Source organism: Cydia fagiglandana, chromosome Z, assembly GCF_963556715.1.
Source record: "Cydia fagiglandana chromosome Z, ilCydFagi1.1, whole genome shotgun sequence".
NCBI lineage: Eukaryota > Metazoa > Arthropoda > Insecta > Lepidoptera > Tortricidae > Cydia > Cydia fagiglandana.
Genome location: NC_085959.1, coordinates 13,791,362 through 13,811,233, shown reverse-complemented (window position 1 = coordinate 13,811,233; position 19,872 = coordinate 13,791,362). Strand labels below are relative to the sequence as shown.

Sequence of the window (19,872 nt, the reverse complement as noted above, 5' to 3'; positions counted from 1 at the left end):
TTTGATACTTTTAATGGACTAGGCCAAATGCCGTCCCTTGCCAAATTTCTAAGCTAAGATAAAATAATATTAATAAAGAAAGAGAGACATGACATTATAGTTTCATAAAGGCCTCTACAGACCTTGCAAAAAATAGCATGGTAAGCAATATTGTAAGTAGATTGTATAAATTGTATATATTATTTCTTTACATTTCGAGGGTTTTGTGGGGAAGAGCTGGTAGCCCACATAAAACGTCAACTGTCAAACAAAAAAGCGGTTACCGGTTTCGTGTTTTCATAATTTTCCTATCAATTGACAGATAAACACTGTACTGAGGAACGTCGCGCAGCGAGATATATTAGTTTTTTTTTACTATCGCCATGCGTTTGATTTACTTTACAAGTATACTTATTATCCAAGCAGCGTGTGCCCTGCGATTTCGCCTTGGACGTGACAAAGGTGGTAACTTGGGCGCCCCCCATGTGGAGAATGTTGAATTACCCAAAGCGCAGTGGTTTAAGCAAAAGCTTGACCATTTCAGTCCAGCCGATCAGAGGACTTGGAAGCAGGTAAATTTCATATTTTATTTATTTACTAAGAATTATAGGTAATATTGTATTGTATTGCGTCTGCTATCTCGTCTGCGTACAATGACGATTTAGATATTGAAAACTATTGTACGCCCTTCCATGGAGCTCAAAATGTTTCTATATCATATTTCTTCTAAATACCTAGTCTGTTTTAGCATGAAGAGGTAAATAGTTATTTGATAGGATTTTTGTTGTTTACTCCTGGGGGTTCCCATACAACCATTTCTAGTCGCCGTTACGACGCGGTGTTGACACATCTTGTGTCGACACCGTCTGTTTCGGTCACAATTCCAGTCGCAGAGTCGTCGCCGTGTCGACACAGTTACCAGAAATGGGGAAGGGTCGACACATGACACAAAGTGACATAAAGTGTGGTCGCCGTGTGCACACATTGTTTCGGGTTTGCGACTACTTTATGCCAAAATCATTCGTTCATTCGTTCATTTTGTTCCTGTCAAATGGAAACTGTCAGATGGAAAAATGCTTAAATAAAAATAAGTGACATTAATACGCCATCTCTAAAACGGATTACAAGACGTAATTATATATTGTTTGCATTTATATTACAATAGGACTTAAATTATTATGGGGAATTAAACTGCTCGAGTGATTTGATAAACTAAGTGTAATATAATCAACGCACCACCACATTGTTTTAGTTTAGCCGGAAATGAAATTGTTTACTTCTCAGTGCCTGTGTTCATAACTATATTATTTGATGCATTTTTAGTACTTCGATGCGTATACTATACTTAAATAACAGAAATAACGCTTTACATACTACGAAACTTGTTAATTATGATGTATAAATATGGTTTAAGGCTGAGAAATATTGCAGTCACAAAGTAGTCGCAAATGTTTCGACTTTGTGTCGACTCTGTGTTGACACATGACACGCGCTGTCAAAAGTAATAACAAAGTTACTGGATTTGCAAAATGGCTCCTTGTGTTCATTCGTTTTCAGATATTCTCAAAGTGTAAGAGCCATGCCGTGGAATAAAAAAAAGTTAATCCTCATATTTTAATCGCGATTAATTTAGTCGACCTAACATAGATTGAAATTGCATTAATCTGAATATTAATCGAATAAATTATCGATTAAATCTCGATTGAAAGTTGACAGGGGGACATTTTTGTACGTAAATGGAATAGGATTTGCATGTAAATATTTCCCACCTTTTCGGGGCGGGGACAAATGGGAACACACAATTTTTGGATGTATTCCCATTTATTCCCGCAGGGAACAGATGGAATAGGATTTGAAAGTAAATATTTCCCATTTTTTCCCCCCTTATCGGGCTGGGGACAAATGGGAACACACAATTTTCGGATGTAATCCCATTTATCATTTATCCTCGCAGGGAACAGATGGAATAAGATTTGCATGTAAATATTTCCCATTTATTCCACCTTATCGGGGTGGGGACAAATGGGAACACACAATTTTCAGATGTATTCCCATTTATCCCCGTAGGGAACAGATGGAATAGGATTTGCATGTAAATATTTCCCAATTTTCCCACCTTTTCGGGGTGGGGACAAATGGGAACACACAATTTTCAGATGTACTCCCTGGCGTGACAATGTGACGTAACGTGACAGGTGCGACATTTCGACAAGTCTCATTGTTGCTGACGTCACAGGCATCCATGGGCTACGGTTATCGCTTACCATCGGGCGGGCCGTATTCCTGTTTGTCACCATCATTGTATTATTTTTAAAAACTATTATATCGGCAAAAACATGTATTTCTTTTGCGATGTTTATGATGATAATGATGGAAATTGTCACAAGATTTCAAAGAACTTTCGGTAATTCTTGAGTTCTGTGTCGGAATTTCGTGACAATTGTCGTATTTCTTGTGACAAATGTCATTAGCTTCGCAAAATAAGTACTTATTAACTGGCGATATGGTGGAGTTTTTTTTAATTAACATGTTGGTGGCAAACAACCACACCGCCCGTCTGATGGTAAGCGTTTACCGTAGCCCATGGAGGCCTGTGACTTCAATTACAGTGATGTAGACAATAGGGAATATTAGGCAAAGCTCTGCGTAGGTGGCACTAGTAGTACACATACAGTAAACAAACATGCGTCATTACGTCACTCACATATCGCCTATCGTGAAACACGACAATCGAGGGTTCGGTTTCTGCCTCTCTATCACTCTCGCATATTCGAGCGATAAAGAGGCGGATAACTAAATTTCGATTTTCGCGTTTACCGGTAGGCACTTGTTAACAAACCGCCTTGATGCATCAATGTCATATTTTATTGTCTTTGAAAACTTGTCAAAAAACAGTTTAAGGCACAGTATGTATAAGTTAGTCTATGAATTTACTGAGTCGGTAGTGCTGCACTCTGGCGGCAGAACATTGCAGTAATATACCCTATTGTTGGACCTGTCACGTCCTAAAACCTATAAAACAATATTCATGACGACTTTTATGACAACATGCGTAGCCGCCATCTTGGATTATAAAATGGTCATCATTTTCGAATTCTGCACTCCCTAAAACCTATAAATCGACATCCGTGACGACGCAAGTTATCTTTATTTTCAGATCTAACCAATTGCTACAGAATACAAAGGACAAAAAAAGAAGCAAGGAGGTAATGAAACAAGCAAAAATACTGATGATTCCTCGACGCAATTGGATGATTCTTAAATTGTGTCCAGATTTTCTTGTCATAAAAGTTTTTATTTTTCACATATAACTCACACAAGCTCCGTGACATTTCGACCTTGTAATTTTTTAAATGTTTTTGTTTATATATGCGTATCTCACTAGAATAATATAATCAAGGTATGTTTATGTTTGATGGTTGAAATAGTAACTCTAAAAATTATATTTGTGTCTTATATTCCTACCGAAGACTTTTATTTTTCCTTTTCCTTCTACACAAGTTAGGCCAAGTAATAAGAATTTAGGGCTCTCAATTTTATCTTGACTTCTACATCAGTAAAGCTACGAGGCCATGTTTGGTATCGTTTTCGTATAAATTCACAGTACCAAATTTAGTTATGGTATCACATTGACACCATTCCGAAGTAAAAACATATAAACTTATTAAAATACTTTCTTTTAAACTCCTCTTCACGCTTAAACTGCTGAACAGTTTTAATTTAAAGGTACACATATATTTTGAGTCCCGAGACAGGACATGATAAGTTATGTCAAAAATCATCCTTTAAAGGTGTGAAATGTGGTGCAGGGCGGAATTCAGAATTGAATTCTTGAAGTTAATACTTACTGTTTAAGTTTAGGTTTGAAGTCATGTTTTTTATCATTTTCAACTAAATCAAAGATGTAGAATTGTAGACCATCCCAAATTTCATATAAATCGGTTCAGCGGTTATTGATTGTCCGTACAAATTTTCACGCCACTTTTCACACCTTCAAAAGATGATTTTGGTTATAAGATCTATCCTATGTCCTGTTCCGGGACGCAAACTATTTCTATACCAAATTTCAACGAAATCGGTTCAGCGGTTAAGCGTCAAGAGGAGTTTAAAAAATACCGGCCAAGTGCGAGCCGGACTCGCGTATTAAGGGTTCCGTACATTAAGTCCGCCTCGCGCTTGGCTGCACATTTCTAATAGGTTTTCCTGTCATCTTAATAATCGTGATAGGTAAAGGACTATTTTGTGTATTTTTTTCAAAATTTATGACCTAGTAGTTTCGGAGATAAAGGGGGGGGGGCAATGGTCATTTTTTGGGTATAAAATCAATTTGTTTACGTTATATGTCCGTCTTTGGGTCTCTAATTTACATATATGTACCAAATTTCAACTTAATTGGTCCAGTAGTTTCCGAGAAAATAGGCTGTGACAGACGGACAGACATACAGACGCACGAGTGATCCTATAAGGGTTCAATTTTTTCCTTTTGAGGTACGGAACCCTAAAAAAATTGTTTTTAAATTTTGTGGAACATGGCCTAGCACCTTCACTGATGTAGAGATCAAGATAAAATTGAGAGCCCTAAATAAAGTTTCAAGAGCGGATATCTCAAAAACTATTCAATATATGGAAACAATTGACTAAATAAACTTGTAACAAATTAAATTAACTTTCATTTTCTATAAGTGGCCATGTCGCTACGATGCATAGTTTCCGAGATATAATCGAACAACCGGAAAATGGGACCTTCAAAGCCCCCTCTCTCCCCCCCGCTCAAAGGCTACGGCCGAGGACTTTTGATATGTTCACCTCCTAACTTGTCCAAACCAAGTTAAGGAGCCAAAAATTGTGTTCTGAGCATTTCCCTCTACAACTTTATTGAGCATTCGTTGCCTGACCTAGTAGCGTATTGCATTTCTTTAAAAACTTTTCTGTAAAAGGTTGACGGGTGTTGGGTGTTTATATGGTTTTGGTCGATTTTTATCATTCGCATCGCCCATGATGACTTACTAGAATTACGAGCACACGAGACACTAATAGTAGTTTGACAAACCTTGGTTTTCAAGAGGTATTTTATATTGACATTTGCTGTCACAAATTTGCTGTCAGATTTAGTCGCAAACCGCACGCAAAGTGCACACAAATGTGTCGACACCTTGTTACGGAAAAGTGTAGACACGGCGACGACACTTTGTTTCGAAACAATTCTAGACACATTGTGTGGACTCTGTTACGACACATCTGACATTTAGTTACCACTTTGATGATTCTGCGACTGGAATGGTTATATGGGTTATGTATGTAAGTTTTATTGATTATTCCTAAGTGTTGTAAATTTTCAGTGCTACTTTGTAAATGATACCTTCTACAACTTTTCCAACCCCGGTCCTGTGTTCCTGATGATAGGGGGTGAGGGCCCCGCAGATCCCAAGTGGATGGTCCAAGGAGCTTGGATTGACTATGCAAAGAAATTTAATGCTCTGTGCATCAATTTGGAACATAGATATTATGGAGAAAGTCATCCCACAGAGTAAGAATATACATTTATTTTTTTATTACATTAGATTAGACCTAACAATTGAATCTTGCACAAATAAAATATGTTTCAGTACTGTTATCTGGGGGGTCATCCATTAATTACGTCACACGTTTAGGGGGAGGGAGGAGGTCAAGAAAATGTGACATATTGTGACATGGGGGAGGGGGGAGACACAAACTTTGTGACGTCACTTTAACTTCATCAATAACCGAAAATTTATTTAAATTATTTTATTCGCTGTACATTTAACAAGTTTTTAAAACGAAAATAGTTTTTAATCGTTTCATTTTCTTTCCTAAGCAGTTTTGGGTTATAAAATTACTAATATTAATATCGTCAAAAATATTTTGATAAAATATTAATAATACTTAGGTACTAACTTAATTCGATTTGGCGATTTCGTAGAAAAAATGTGATGTCACACTAGGGAGGGAGGGGTTTGCCAAATGTGACCAAGTGTGACAAGGGGGGGAGGGGTCAAAAAACCTAGAAATTGGTGTGACGTAATTAATGGATGACCCCTGGCTCGAAACATTAATATTATAATTCTTTTTATGTAAAGGAAAGAATATTGCAAATTCAGAATGTTATGCCAAACTACACAAATCTCATTTTCATTTATAATTTAACTGTTAACAAATTTCATTGTTGCAAATGTTAAGCTCTTACCTTAGCTGGGGTTCTAAGGTCCACCACCTTGCATTTTGGAGACAAAGCAAACCGCTTGGAACAGGTGTTCCTGGGGATGATCTGAGCCGATTAAGCCCGGTTGCCAAGAGGTTCCACCCAGCAGGTGGGCAGGGGAGGGGGGGCAAAAGTGGCTCCGGCGCGCCTCACTCTAAGCTATATATCTGTATACATCTAGCAAGTATATCAAGTTTGGTGTCTTTTTCGTGTAATTCGAGGATGAAGAATTCATTTCTGTGACTAAATTTTCACTCTTCCATACAAAAAAATCGAGAAATTAAAAATTCCAAAAAAAGCTTTTCACTTTTTTTTTCGAAAATCCTCTACAAAATTAAAACTATGAGGATTTGCTCTAGAAAAAAAATACCTGTGAATAGCCCAGTTATCCTACTATATAGAATAGTAAACTTGTTAAACATTTTTTTTTCATAACTCTGATAAAAAAAATGTTTTGTGTCGCGCGGCGTACCTGCATTGTAAGAGCGGTATGCAGCGTTTAGGATTTTTAAGTATGTTTCGATGGTTTCTGATAAGTTGTTATTCTTCTGGTTGTAGAAAATTACTTCTGGACGTGATATATATACAAATATAAATTAAATGTATAAATATAGATGTTGGGAAAACTTTCGCCAATAGAGTTATTATAAATGTGATAAAATTAACAAAGCAGATGTTTGATTAAAATGCGGGTTAAAATACGAGTAAGATATATATTGTTCGCAATTGCCACTATATGCCCATGGGTCCGTGCATTTTAGTTTTTTCTTAACGCAGTTGCACCTCCCTGCGCATTTTGTTTTGCAGCGGCAACGAATAAGCTCTAAACAAGCAGCAGCCGCCGCAGGTAGGCTTGTACATATGGGCTCCCAATAACCATTTTGTTTGGACCAGCTCCAGTCAGCAGGACATGGAAGCTGTTGCTGAGGGGCTATAATCTGTCCCCAAACATAGCCTCCTTGGTAAACTGCACGGAGAATATGTTTACGTAGGTAGCGCATCTTCCATTGGAGGCAGATTCTCTAACTGAAGATTATTTTTTGTAAAAAGTACTTTTCGGCACTCTTTTACACTTGTACTTGTACCTGATCCGAACACTGTAACACAATGCATAGTATCAAAATAATGTCTAAGGACCAATTCACATCTCGTAATTCAAATCTGTTCAGATTTAATATTGTAAGACTCTTACTTGTCATACAAGACAATAACATTTTTTTCCAAAATTGGCTGCTCAATGTTGTTTTGTTTACCGTATTTAAATCCCTCCGGAACATTACAAGGACCACTAAAACCAGGATTGTCAGATCCCTCATATTTCCCACTTTTCTGTATGCTGTATGTCTCACATGGACACTAAGGGCATCCGAAAAACAGAAAGTGAATGCACTAGAGATGTGGTGCTGGAGACGAATGCTGGGCATATCATGGACTGAGCATCAATTATTGAGGAGCTTGGCATTAAAGAGCGGTTGCTTTCTACGGGCAAAACTCGGTACTCAACTTCTTTCGACACGTGTCTCGTCGAGACGGAACCTCTACAGAACGTCTAGTTGTGCAAGAAAGAGTAGGAGGTGACAGGGCTAGGGGAAGATCTCTAATGAGATGTACTGACCAAACCAAATCAGTGTGTCGGTCACAGTAAGCGAATGCTTACGGAAAGCAGCTCTACGGGAGGAATGGCGACGTGTCGTTAAATGAGTCGCTCAAAAGTTTTCATAATGGCCACGACCACTCTATCAAGAGTGTAACGAAGAAGAAGGCCCTCCGTTACAGCAGGATATGCGCTTTAAGCTTGAAATACGCTTTTTTTCCCTTTCCACACACAAAAGAAACTGTGTTGTAGCCTGAAAAGGCGTGGAAGAATGGCAAGACTACTATCCTTTCTAGTCCTGTAAAATAAATCATATATCTATGAGTTACAAATAAAATCATATATTTAAAGAAAGTTTGCAGCACGTGACCATTAGCCCAGTTGACCTGTCTCTTATTGCGGTGACATATTTATTTATTTTATTTACAATTAATGGAAGAACTACAAACGTTAGCTTAAGGAAATGCAATAGCATGGCACGAGAGGAACAGGTGATTCCTCCATTAATTGTAAATAAAATAAATATGTCACCGCAGTATACGAGACAGCTCACCAGGGCAATTGGTCAAGTGCTGCAAACTTTCTTTAAATATATGATTTTATTTGTAACGCATAGATATATAATTTATTTTACAGGACCAGAAAGGTCAGAAGTCTTGTCATTCTTCCACACCTTTTCAGGTTGCGACACTGTTTCTTTTTTGTATGGACAGGGAAAAAAGCGTATTTCAAGCTTGGAGCGCATATCCTGCCGTAACGGAGGGGTTTAAATACGGCAAACAAGGCAATATTGAGCAGGCATTGCCAATATTGATAAAAATTGTTATTGTCTTGTATGGCAAGTAAGAGTCTTACAATAGTAAGTATGGACAGATTTGAATTACGAGGTGTGAATTGGCCCCTAGACGTTATTTTAACAAAATGCATAGTATTTTGTTACTGATTTTACGAGTACATCAGGTACAAGTACGAGTGCAAAAGAGTGCCGAAAAGTACTTTTTACAAAAAAAAATCTTCAGTTAGAGAATCTGCATCCAATGGAAGATGCCCTACCCACGTAAACATATTTCTCCGTGCAGTTTACCAAGGAGGCTATGTTTGGGGACAGATTATAGCCCCTCAGCAACAGCTTCCATGTCCTGCTGACTGGAGCTGGTCCAAACAAAATGGTTACTGGGAGCCCATATGTACAAGCCTACCTGCGGCGGCTGCTGCTTGTTTAGAGCTTATTCGTTGCCGCTGCAAAACAAAATGGGCAGGGAGGTGCAACTGCGTTAAGAAAAAACTAAAATGCACGGACCCATGGGCATGTAGTGGCAATTGCGAACAATATATATCTTACTCGTATTTTAACCCGCATTTTAATCAAACATCTGCTTTGTTAATTTTATCACATTTATAATAACTCTATTGGCGAAAGTTTTCCCAACATCTATATTTATACGTTTAATTTATATTTGTATATATATCACGTCCAGAAGTAATTTTCTACAACCAGAAGAATAACAACTTATCAGAAACCATCGAAACATACTTAAAAATCCTAAACGCTGCATACCGCTCTTACAATGCAGGTACGCCGCGCGACACAAAACATTTTTTTTATCAGAGTTATGAAAAAAAAATGTTTAACAAGTTTACTATTCTATATAGTAGGATAACTGGGCTATTCACAGATATTTTTTTTCTAGAGCAAATCCTCATAGTTTTAATTTTGTAGAAGATTTTCGAAAAAAGAAGTGAAAAGTTTTTTTTGGAATTTTTGATTTTTTTTATTTTTTTGTATGGAAGAGTGAAAATTTAGTCACAGAAATGAATTCTTCATCCTCGAATTACACGAAAAAGACACCAAACTTGATATAGTTGCTAGATGTATGCAGATATATAGCTTAGAGTGAGGCGCGCCGGAGCCACATTTGCCCCCCCTCCCCTGCCAACCTGCTGGGTGGAACCTCTTGGCAACCGGGCTTAATCGGCTCAGATCACCCCCAGAAACACCTGTTCCAAGCGGTTTGCTTTGTCTCCAAAATGCAAGGTCCCCTTAGAAAACAGGACCTTAGAACTTCTGCTACCTATTCAACACAAGAGAAAATGTTTCAATTTGTACATTTAATTAACTTTCCACCAATTAATCTTGACATTTATCTGGTATTTACATCCTTAGCTACTGGTTTTGAGTCACTCTTACCAACCGTTTGTTAGATTGTGATAATCTTGAAGCTGACTTGTAATGAGGTATAAGGATCATGAATTTATTTATTCATTGGTTTGGAAATGGGCTTAAATTAGATCACATCACCACATAAGAAAATACAATGTTCTTATGGGTCTACAAATAATAAGGCTTGTTCACGAAAAAAAGTAGCCAACTAAAGTTGAGTTTTCTTAGGTATATCCTCGTGCCGCCCAATGTACATTAGGATGTACACTCAGTTTCGATGGAATGTCAACCTTAATTAAAAAGAAAGTAGGTAGCATTTCATCTGTCTCGTAAAATTTTCGAACAAATGAAAATGAACCCAATTGAAAATACAACAAGATTCTAATTTCCTTGGCTATAATTTTGTATGGTGGGCGGCACGAGGATATAGAAAGTTTTTGCAATGCCATCTGACATTCCAAAATAAGTATGATCAAGTTTAAATAAAATATAATATTAGTTGTCATTGAATAAATAAAATCAAAATGCGGAGAATAAATAAAAATATTTGTAAACTAATTATAGTCGCCTATTGTACAGAAACGGGTATTGCGATGCGACAAGTCGCAAAACGATATAAAATATCCAAAGACGGTGTGCGAATAGTTATAAATAAGTTTGGCAGTTTAATATACTAGGTGATCTGCCAGATCGCGGCCGCAAAAAAGGCTGCGTGAAGCCAAAATTAGACGCGGCCATAGTTGACTTGTTCTGCCAAAATCCATAGGCCTCTACCCGAGATATAGCCAAAAAGCTGAAGACTACGGTTGGAAACGTGCAAAATGCTAAAAAAATAAATAATTTACAGACCAGAAAGAAACAAAAAATCCCAAAAACGACCCCTGCCCAGCTCGAAACAGCGAAATCTCGAGCTAAAACTTTGAACAAATTTTTAACCCAAAATCGCGACCAATGAATTTCAATGGATGATGAAACTTATGTAAAAAAAGATATGGGAACCTTTCCGGGGCCTCAGTTTTATACATGTGTTGCTGGCGAGGGTGTTTCGGAATAGTAGAAGCGCATTTTGCCCTTATATAGGAAACATGCACGTCCTCCAATATTTTGGCCTAATTTAGCTTCAGCTCATTACGTTCAAACCACTTTAAATTTGCTTGATAATGAGAATGTTATTTATATTGCGAAAAACATGAGCCCGCCAAATTGCCTAGAATTTCGCCCGATTGAAAGGTATTGGGTAAACATGAAGCGATTCCTTCTCAAGAAAGGTGCAGTAGCCGACAGTGGAGCTAACTTCAAAAAATATGGAACGTGGCCGCTCGTCAGTTCACTAACACTTCAATAAGAACACTAATGGCAGGCGTTCGAAAGAAAGTAAATCAATTCGTCAACTCTTAGAGTTTCTACAATAAAATGCATTGTATTTTGTTTTCTAAATGTTTACACATATAATTATTTGTTTTTGTTTTCAGCAGCGTAAGAAGTAAAAGATTTATTTACATTTTCCCATGGCTACTTTATTTCGTGAACAAGCCTTAATTGTGCAAGATATATTTGCTAATTACTGTACAGTTTTACAACAATCTTATTATTCACTACATTTATTACAATCATACTCGTATTACAATAAATATGCAAAATGTTTAAATATGCCTTTGGAATTCCTTATTGCTGAGGCATGTGGCATATCTGTGCCCTAGTTAATAATTTATAACAAAAGAACAGTTAAATGCTTTCTTATCATGTTTACATACATATGTGCCATGTGTTGAAGATAACACCGTATGTAGGACGTAATGCCATAAAAGCATATTGTATATTGGTGATCAAATGACGAGTATAGTCTTTCAATTTGTAGCTGGCCCCGAACGGCTCATCCTTTGTCTATTGTTAAGTAAAACCCGCACATGACTCTTAATATAAAAACTGAGCGCGGGCTAGTCCAACGCTCAAAACACAAATGTAGGTGCGCTCTCCGGAAATGCGCCTTTGTTACACACTTCAATGACACATTTTAGACTGGTTATATATCAATTTACCAGTCACATAAATAATTAATTGTAGAAGAGAATAAAAACGAAAATTTTGATAAAAGCAACACTTTTACCCGATCATTATTAGACCTAAAATATGTATTTGCTATTGCAAACTTTATTAGGTTTCCAGATTGTCAGATAACAATTTGGCTAGTGGTTGGCAACCTACTTGGTACGGTTGAGTTCATAAACATCTTTACAAGCGAACATTCCAAAAATATACTAACACATTTTTATAGAACTGTTCCATGTATATAGCACTCAACAATTTCGACATGTTGCATTCATCTTTTCAGAGACATGTCGGTAAAGAACCTGCAATACTTATCATCGTCGCAAGCACTGGCCGACTTAGCTTACTTCATACCTGCGATGAATAACAAGTACAAGTTGGCCAAAGGAGTTAAATGGATAGCGTTCGGCGGCTCGTATCCCGGCTCGCTAGCTGCCTGGCTGCGGCTCAAGTACCCGCACCTGGTGCATGCTGCTGTCTCCTCCAGTGGCCCGCTACTGGCTAAAGTTGACTTTGTGGGTACGTCACATGCTACAATTGCTACAAGCAGGCTATTGAGGCTATAGTAGTTAGGCGGCTCGTACCCGCCGTAAAGTCGACTTTATATCTACGTCACACTACCATAACTAAACCCATACGAGTAGAGTGAGAAATAAGTTGTATCAGGTAGGAATGAGCAGAAATTCGATTATAATTCAGCGCCTATAGCTAGGAACACGAAATGTACTCGGAATACCTACTCGGACACTGTTTTAGGGCTGATAACATCAATATCTGTGTATAACACTACTTAGTTTGTTTTGTTATTTAATAATTGCTTGTTCCAGAATACTTTGAAGTCGTGATCGATGCGTTACGAGAGAAAACTGGGAAGGACGACTGCGCCTACGAAGTTAAACAGGGCCACGCGGAAATCGTTAAACTGATGGAAACCAACCCTACTCTTATTCAACACGAATTTAAGTAAGTTAACTTTTCAGTCTGTCCACTTCTATTCTATATGAGTCCGTATTGTTGTAAAATAAAATTGTTCAAAGTTGTTGTTAATGGGCGTGTCAGTGCTTAGATTTTGGGATAATCAATGTATTTTAGGTACAATTGTCTTTAAGCTCACTCACACCAAATTGATTAAAAAATCAATCATTCTATTGCCCACCATACATCATTTTCACCCTTACTAGCAAGTATAACTGTGTGAAGTGCGAAGGTTTTAATGTGGAACTTATGCTCGTGAGACCCCGCGGACGCTTACTACATTTTATACATATTTGAAAATAATACCTATATGTTTAAACTTATGTATCTTATCATTGTATTTGCAGAGTCTGCCAGCCCTTCGACAGAGCAACAGCGAACGACCTGAACAACTTCTACGACACGCTGGCGAACAACTTTGCGGGCGTCGTGCAGTACAACGAAGACAACCGCATCGGCAGCAACCCCAAGTACAGGAACGTCACTATTAACACTGTAAGAAATGCCTGTTCATTCACTAAGTTTTAGCTTTTATTGACACTCGTCGTGCCGAGCGCTACATTGCAAATACAAAATGAACACACCTAGGTTCTTGTTAGTGAATGTGCTAAACCTTCCATTGCCAACATTTTTCTTTTCTAGTTATTTTGCTTTAATACCTTTAAACGAGCAATTCTTATATATTTATATCCGGGGATCTCAGAAACGGCTCTAACGATTACGAATAAATTTTGTATATGGGGGTTTTCGGGGCAGAAAAATCGATCTAGCAAGGTCAAGATCTCTGGGAAAACGCGCATTGGTGAGTTTTTATATGTTTTCCGAGCAAAGCTCGGTCTTCCAGATATTTATGCTTTAATCGAGGTCCGTAAAATACCTGGTACACCTTTCTTCATTTGGTCTACAACAATTCAACATTTTAAAGATAGTTTCAGCTGTTCAAACGTTTTTTCTATTAGTTTTTAAATTATGAGATTTTTTTGCAGTAAACAGTAGGGCTTTATTAATTGATCTAGGGATAAATCTCAATCGGTCATCCACTACCGTATTCGACATATCGTTCTAATTATTTATCATTTGTCATAAAACCCCCCAATGGTCCCATGTAACTCAGTCGCCATAGATTATAATATATGTAATCTGCTATTCGCTTGTTTCAGATATGTAACCTGCTTACGGAGGAAACCGCCCGGCCATCGCACATGAAGCTGGCCGACTTCAACTCCGTGATACTGGAGGTGGAGAACCAAACCTGCCTGGACTACAGTTACGACAACATGGTACAGGAGCTTAGGAACATTACGTGGAGTAACGAAGGAGGTATGAGTAGTTAACACTATAAATATCACATTTTAGTGTTAGAGACAAGCGCTAGTGGCCTAGCGGTAAGAGCATGCGACTTTCAATCCGGAGGTCGCGGATTCAAACTGCAGCTTGCGCCAACGAGTTTTTCGGAACTTGTGTACGAAATATCATTTGATATTTATACCAGTTGCTTTTCGTTGAAGGAAAACGTCGTGAGGAGACCTGATTAATCCCAATAAGGCCTAGTTTCCCCTCTGGGTTGGAAGGTCAGATGGCAGTCGCTTTCGTGAAAACTAGTCCCTATGTCAATTCCTGGGATTAGTTGTCAAGCGGACCCCAGGCTCCCATGAGCCGTGGCAAACGATGCCGGGATAACGTAAGGAAGAAGAAGTGTTAGGTAGAGACAACGTTAACCCTTTTCCATGCGATTTATCGACCACATACGCGCCAATAGAAACTTTAGCATTTCAGTTAAAGGTTCAAATTAGACGGGAAATGTGACTACTTGTCTTCAAATGAATTATCAAAGCTGGATTAATTATAGTCCGTTTTTTTTTAGCATTAGAAAGAACTTCGCAGAAGTTCGCTTGTGGTTCTAAATCTGGCACTTTTAGCGGTAACAATTTGAAGTAAATTATATGTATTGGCCATGCTACATTAGATAATTCAATAATTATTAACAATTAACGAGCCTGATAAAAACTGCACGCTTGCTTCTGCGGAGTTCTTTCTAATGCTAAAAAAACTAACATAGAATATATTTGGTTTTTTGGAAAAACCTTATAAATAGATTATTGCGGCCTGGGACAGGGTTAAACAGAATTTTTCAAATATATCGTGCATAACCGAGGGGGTATAGGTATCGACATCAGAATTGAGTTGCTGTGTATGTTCTAGCCCGCCAGTGGATGTATCAGACGTGCACCGAGTTTGGTTTCTACCAAACCTCTACGGGCACCACGCCGTTTTTCGGTGACAAGTTTCCTGTGGACTTCTATATTCAGCAGTGCCAGGATATATTTGGGAAGAAGTTAGTACTGTTCAATAGTTTTTCTACTCCCGTACTTTAATTTGTCATTTAAAGGGTCGTGCACACACCTTTAAAACCCTACCTTATAGTTGTCAAGACAAGTCTTTAGTCTATTCCCCAAAAAAGAATTTGTGCATACACGCAGTATCTTTTTGACGATTTTACGATACTTCGTGTAAGTGGTCAACTTAAAAAATATTGAATGTAATACAGTGTTGCCAACCTTATTTTAAATGTCATCTCTGACAAATAAGTGAACCAACAAAGTATTTTTTTTAATTTTATTCATTCGTTCATTCTTTTCCCGCCCGTACCCTCCATTTTTGCTACTTCTTGATTTAAAAATATTTGTTAAATTTACAATTTTATTTCAAAGTGCTTGGTCGTAGAAAAAGTATTGTATGCAACGTTGTTTAACTGAGTCAAAAAATACTCGTGGCGTCTTTATTAACAATTTTCGGCTTCGCCTCAAATTGTTACTCACGCCACTCGCCTTTTTTGACCTCTCTTAAACAACGGTTGCATAAAATACTATAATGAAACGCAGCCTTAGGGAGTCGTTAGCCATATATAGAAAGGAAAAATATATAACAGCTATTTAATTCTCAGGTTCAACAAAAAATTCGTAAACGCCGCGGCCGCCTGGACGAACAACTACTATGGCTCGCTAGACATCAGTGCAAGCCGCGTGGTGTTCGTGCACGGCTCGGTGGACCCGTGGCACGCTCTCGGCGTCACCACGCCGCGGGACAACGCCCCGGCTATCTATATACACGGTCGGTATATGTTATTGTGTACATTTTTCAAAGTGTAATAAGTGCCATGCTAGCGCTGGTGGCCTAGCGGTAAGAGCGTGCGACTTTCAATCCGGAGGTCGCGGGTTTTAACCCTGGCTTGTACCAATGAGTTTTTCGGATCTTATGTACGAAATATCATTTGATACTTACCACTCGCTTTTCGGTGAAGGAAACATCGCGAGGAAATTGGACTAATCTCTTACTCTTGTTGTGTATAAGTGTGGAATTCACCCACTGCGAAAACCGAAGTTCGCAAACTGCAGGCACCTTTTAAGGCGTAATTAGAGTGACAGAGAAAGATGCCCGCAATTTACGAACTTCGGTTTTCGCGGCTATAGCCCAGAATGGTGCAAAGCATTAAAGTACAAGTGTTCATAGGCTTGACTAACCGATTATTATCACCCACGTCAACCACTTTCGTGGTCCAGTCAACTGTAAAAATATGGGTGTAGCTAACTTATTCAAAAATATGTCCCATAGTTCTTAATTCGCTGACATAAGAGCTATGGGACATATTTTTGAGATGATCTGTGCACCCATATTTTTACAGTTGACTGTACCAAAAACTTAGTACAAAAATAATCCATTTAATTACAGGCACAGCACACTGCGCTAACATGTACCCGCCCAGCGAAAAAGACCTGCCGGAGCTAAAGGCCGCAAGGGTCAAAATCGAACAACTGCTCTCCGAGTGGTTAGCTTCGTGATTACGACACCGCAACCAACCAATCCGCTCTCTATTCACTGAATGCTCATATTTGGTTTCCTTGTTATCGATAGTCTTGCTTTTGTCGTGTATGTGATGTCAATTACGTAATGACAATGACTAATGGCCATAATGTTAAGTCAAGTCAAGAGTCTAGAAATTGCACATTTAGTGTGCTGAGGCATAGTGCCGTTGGATAGAAAATTTTCACTAGAAAATTTTTCAGAATTTTATATGTATTTTTGTATAACAGTCGAAATTTTCTATTTCGTAAAATGAAAGTTTCCTTTGTTTCCTGTGAAATTTAGCAATTTGGACATCTGTAGTCTCCATAGAAACACATTTATTTTATTTTATTTTATTTTTATTTTCTTTATTGGGGAAAAATCCGACATAGGCAGATATATAATACAAAAGAGGACATAGATTTATACATTAGTAGGTGCAACCTACATCCTGAGACAATTCCCACTATGATTTGTAAACCTAGGATATTTAAGTGGCATTGTCATCGGATTGAGGTATAACGAGATAATAGACGGAATAACGGAATACTTATGTTACCAGTGATAAATTAATAATTTAAATAGATGAGTTTAAATTCCAGTACTTTACTCATGCTTTACGTTCGCACTTACACATTTTAGACCATCTCAGGCCTAGGGTAGGGTGGTCTAAGACTGCGCACTTAAGGTTTGAGACGTGATAAAATAAAAACAAACGGTATAAATGAAATCAACTTTTGTTATTCCCGAATAACAAGACAACAAAATTTTAAACACTATTTTACATATTAGAGCATAATTGAAAAATGAGAAATGCGCATTCTTACACTACCTGTGTTGTAAGAATGCGCAGCAAGATGTGTAAGACTGCGCGGGTAGGGTAAGAATGCGCGATACCCAAAAAGGCTATAATTATTTACATAAGTCACAAGCAAAAGCGGCAGCACCCGTGTACGTTGTGCATTGTTTATGCCACCATTCATTACAAGCGATGCACGCGATCCTGTCTTCAGTAATAGGATCTTTATAGATCTCGCCACATCACGGGCCTGCCTAAGAGGGTCAACATGATTTACAGCAACATATCTTGGCTTGTAGATTGCGCTTGATGTGTATCTTTGCTTTCAGCAAAATTAGCCTCATTATATCGTTCTATAATATAGATTACAGAATTAGCCAAGAAATCGGCTTCAGTGAATACCTCAGGATTATAAGGCGATATTCCTGTAGTTTTAAAACTTTCAGCATCACCTGCGGGGTTTGCAGCTTTGAGACAAGCTGTTGTGAAGGTTTTACACATTTGGTATACAGTTATAGTTCTTCCTGGGTTATTTCTGAGCCCTTTTTCATATTCATGTGGAAATGGATGTGCAAGACTGCGCGCGCATTTTTACACGGTAGGACCATGCGCATTCTTACACATTCCTTCATTTTCACTAAAGCATACTGGTAACGCCACCGATGTAAAATGACGTGAACTAGCGACTCCCATTCAAACGCGCAATCGCATACGCGATGCATATTCAAGATCTCATCTTTTAATTTACTTAAGACAATTAGTGACAATACATTTAAATTGAAGAAAAATAAGATCAACATGTGATAAAAATTTCAAACTCAGCTAGAGTGTCGTATTTTCACAGTAAACTAAATTAATTCCTGGGGCAATAATAGGTGCCATTACAGTTTAAAACAACACTGAAGTTAGCCACGAACTTCACTTTGAATCTAAGTTATGACGTATGCGCATTCTTATCGACCGCGCAGTCTTAGACCACCCTACCCTACCGGAAATGAACATATCGGGACATATGCTTTGCTTACTTGGCAACAGGACATAAATATACTAAATAAATATTGCTTGACTGATGATAGCATGTTATAAGTGTAAAGGCATGTACAGACTGGTGAAACGTCACAAATGTATCATTCTACATTTCATTGCATGTTCGCTGCAAGCGTAGACGCTTAGCGGTCTTAGCGCGCTCTTACCGCGCATTCACTATGACAAATGTGTGTATGTGTTTTTTATTTCAATGTATTTGTGTCTCGTTCGTGTCTCCATCAACTTTTAGATTGAGTCAGGTCCCCAGAGAAAACCAGCCCCACGGTTTACCGAGGCATTATGCTGAGTGGGGATCCTATTTTAGCGTCCAAATGTCTTCTATGTCTGCATGCTTTTCTTTTATTTTATGTACTATGTTGTGGCGTTAAAATAAATGTATTTCTTCTTCTTCCTCGCGTTATCCCGGCATTTTGCCACGGCTCATAGGAGCCTGGGGTCCGCTTTGACAACTAATGTATACGTATTTCTTCTTTAACCTCTTGGGGTTCAATGTCCTAATACTAGTACAAATTACCTCCAATGAAATTTGCATCCTTATTAAACGGAACAGAGTTGCTTTTGTTTTGTTTGATTTTAAAGCAAAGCAAAATCTACTCTATTTTCTAATACAATTAATTCAAATTTGCCTGGCTATTTTTCTTATATGGTGGGCCGCTAGAGGTTATAAATGTATTTCTTCTTCTTCTTAAATTATTACATTACCTTTTATGATACATTGCAGCAATATGTACAGCGAATTCTTTCATTGCCTGATACATTTTATGTTACGTTTCTCTACTCTGGTACCTTAAGAATGGTAGGTTAAACTAATATTATTTTGGTCATGATCGAGATAGTTGATCAACCTAGACAGATTGGCTCTTTTTGGTTTATATGCTACGATGTTTGATATCTGTGACAGTCATTGTTTATGTATGTATAACAGCCCTATAAAAAGCTCCTCTTTCGCTGCAGCATCCCGATATTATTTATTGACTTTTGCAAATAAGAACAGAAGCGGTCTCGTTTTTTGTTGATCAGATTCCTATTAAGAGTTTGTTAAGTAGATTTTAAGTAAAGGCTATATCCAAATAAATCTTATACTTATCTGGCACAAAATGACTTTTCTTTCTTGTCTTCACGTCGTAAAATGTTTTTTCGCTGTGAGCTTAATAATGGTGACTCCTGGTTTAACCGGTTAGCCCCGGGTTAGTGGAATGGTGCAA

General features: G+C 38.0%; 1 protein-coding gene across 1 annotated transcript; it reads left to right on the top strand.

Moving 5' to 3' along the window:
• Window positions 1-295: 295 nt before the first annotated feature.
• On the top strand, window positions 296-19,863 carry LOC134678679 (putative serine protease K12H4.7). The gene is made up of 9 exons (XM_063537329.1): window positions 296-551; window positions 5,319-5,506; window positions 12,287-12,522; window positions 12,831-12,966; window positions 13,326-13,473; window positions 14,139-14,298; window positions 15,181-15,313; window positions 15,923-16,089; window positions 16,708-19,863. Exons 1-9 carry the CDS (start codon window positions 363-365, stop codon window positions 16,815-16,817), a joined length of 1,467 nt encoding a protein of 488 aa, XP_063393399.1. The 5' UTR covers window positions 296-362; the 3' UTR covers window positions 16,818-19,863.
• The last annotated feature ends 9 nt before the right edge of the window (window positions 19,864-19,872 follow it).

Bases quoted from the DNA above. Each gene is read 5' to 3' on its own strand.
- LOC134678679 (XM_063537329.1), top strand. From the start codon at position 363: ATGCGTTTGATTTACTTTACAAGTATACTTATTATCCAAGCAGCGTGT. The intron at 13,474-14,138 runs GTAAGAAATGCC...CGCTTGTTTCAG, and splicing joins GGAACGTCACTATTAACACT to ATATGTAACCTGCTTACGGA. The intron at 16,090-16,707 runs GTCGGTATATGT...ATTTAATTACAG, and splicing joins CCCGGCTATCTATATACACG to GCACAGCACACTGCGCTAAC.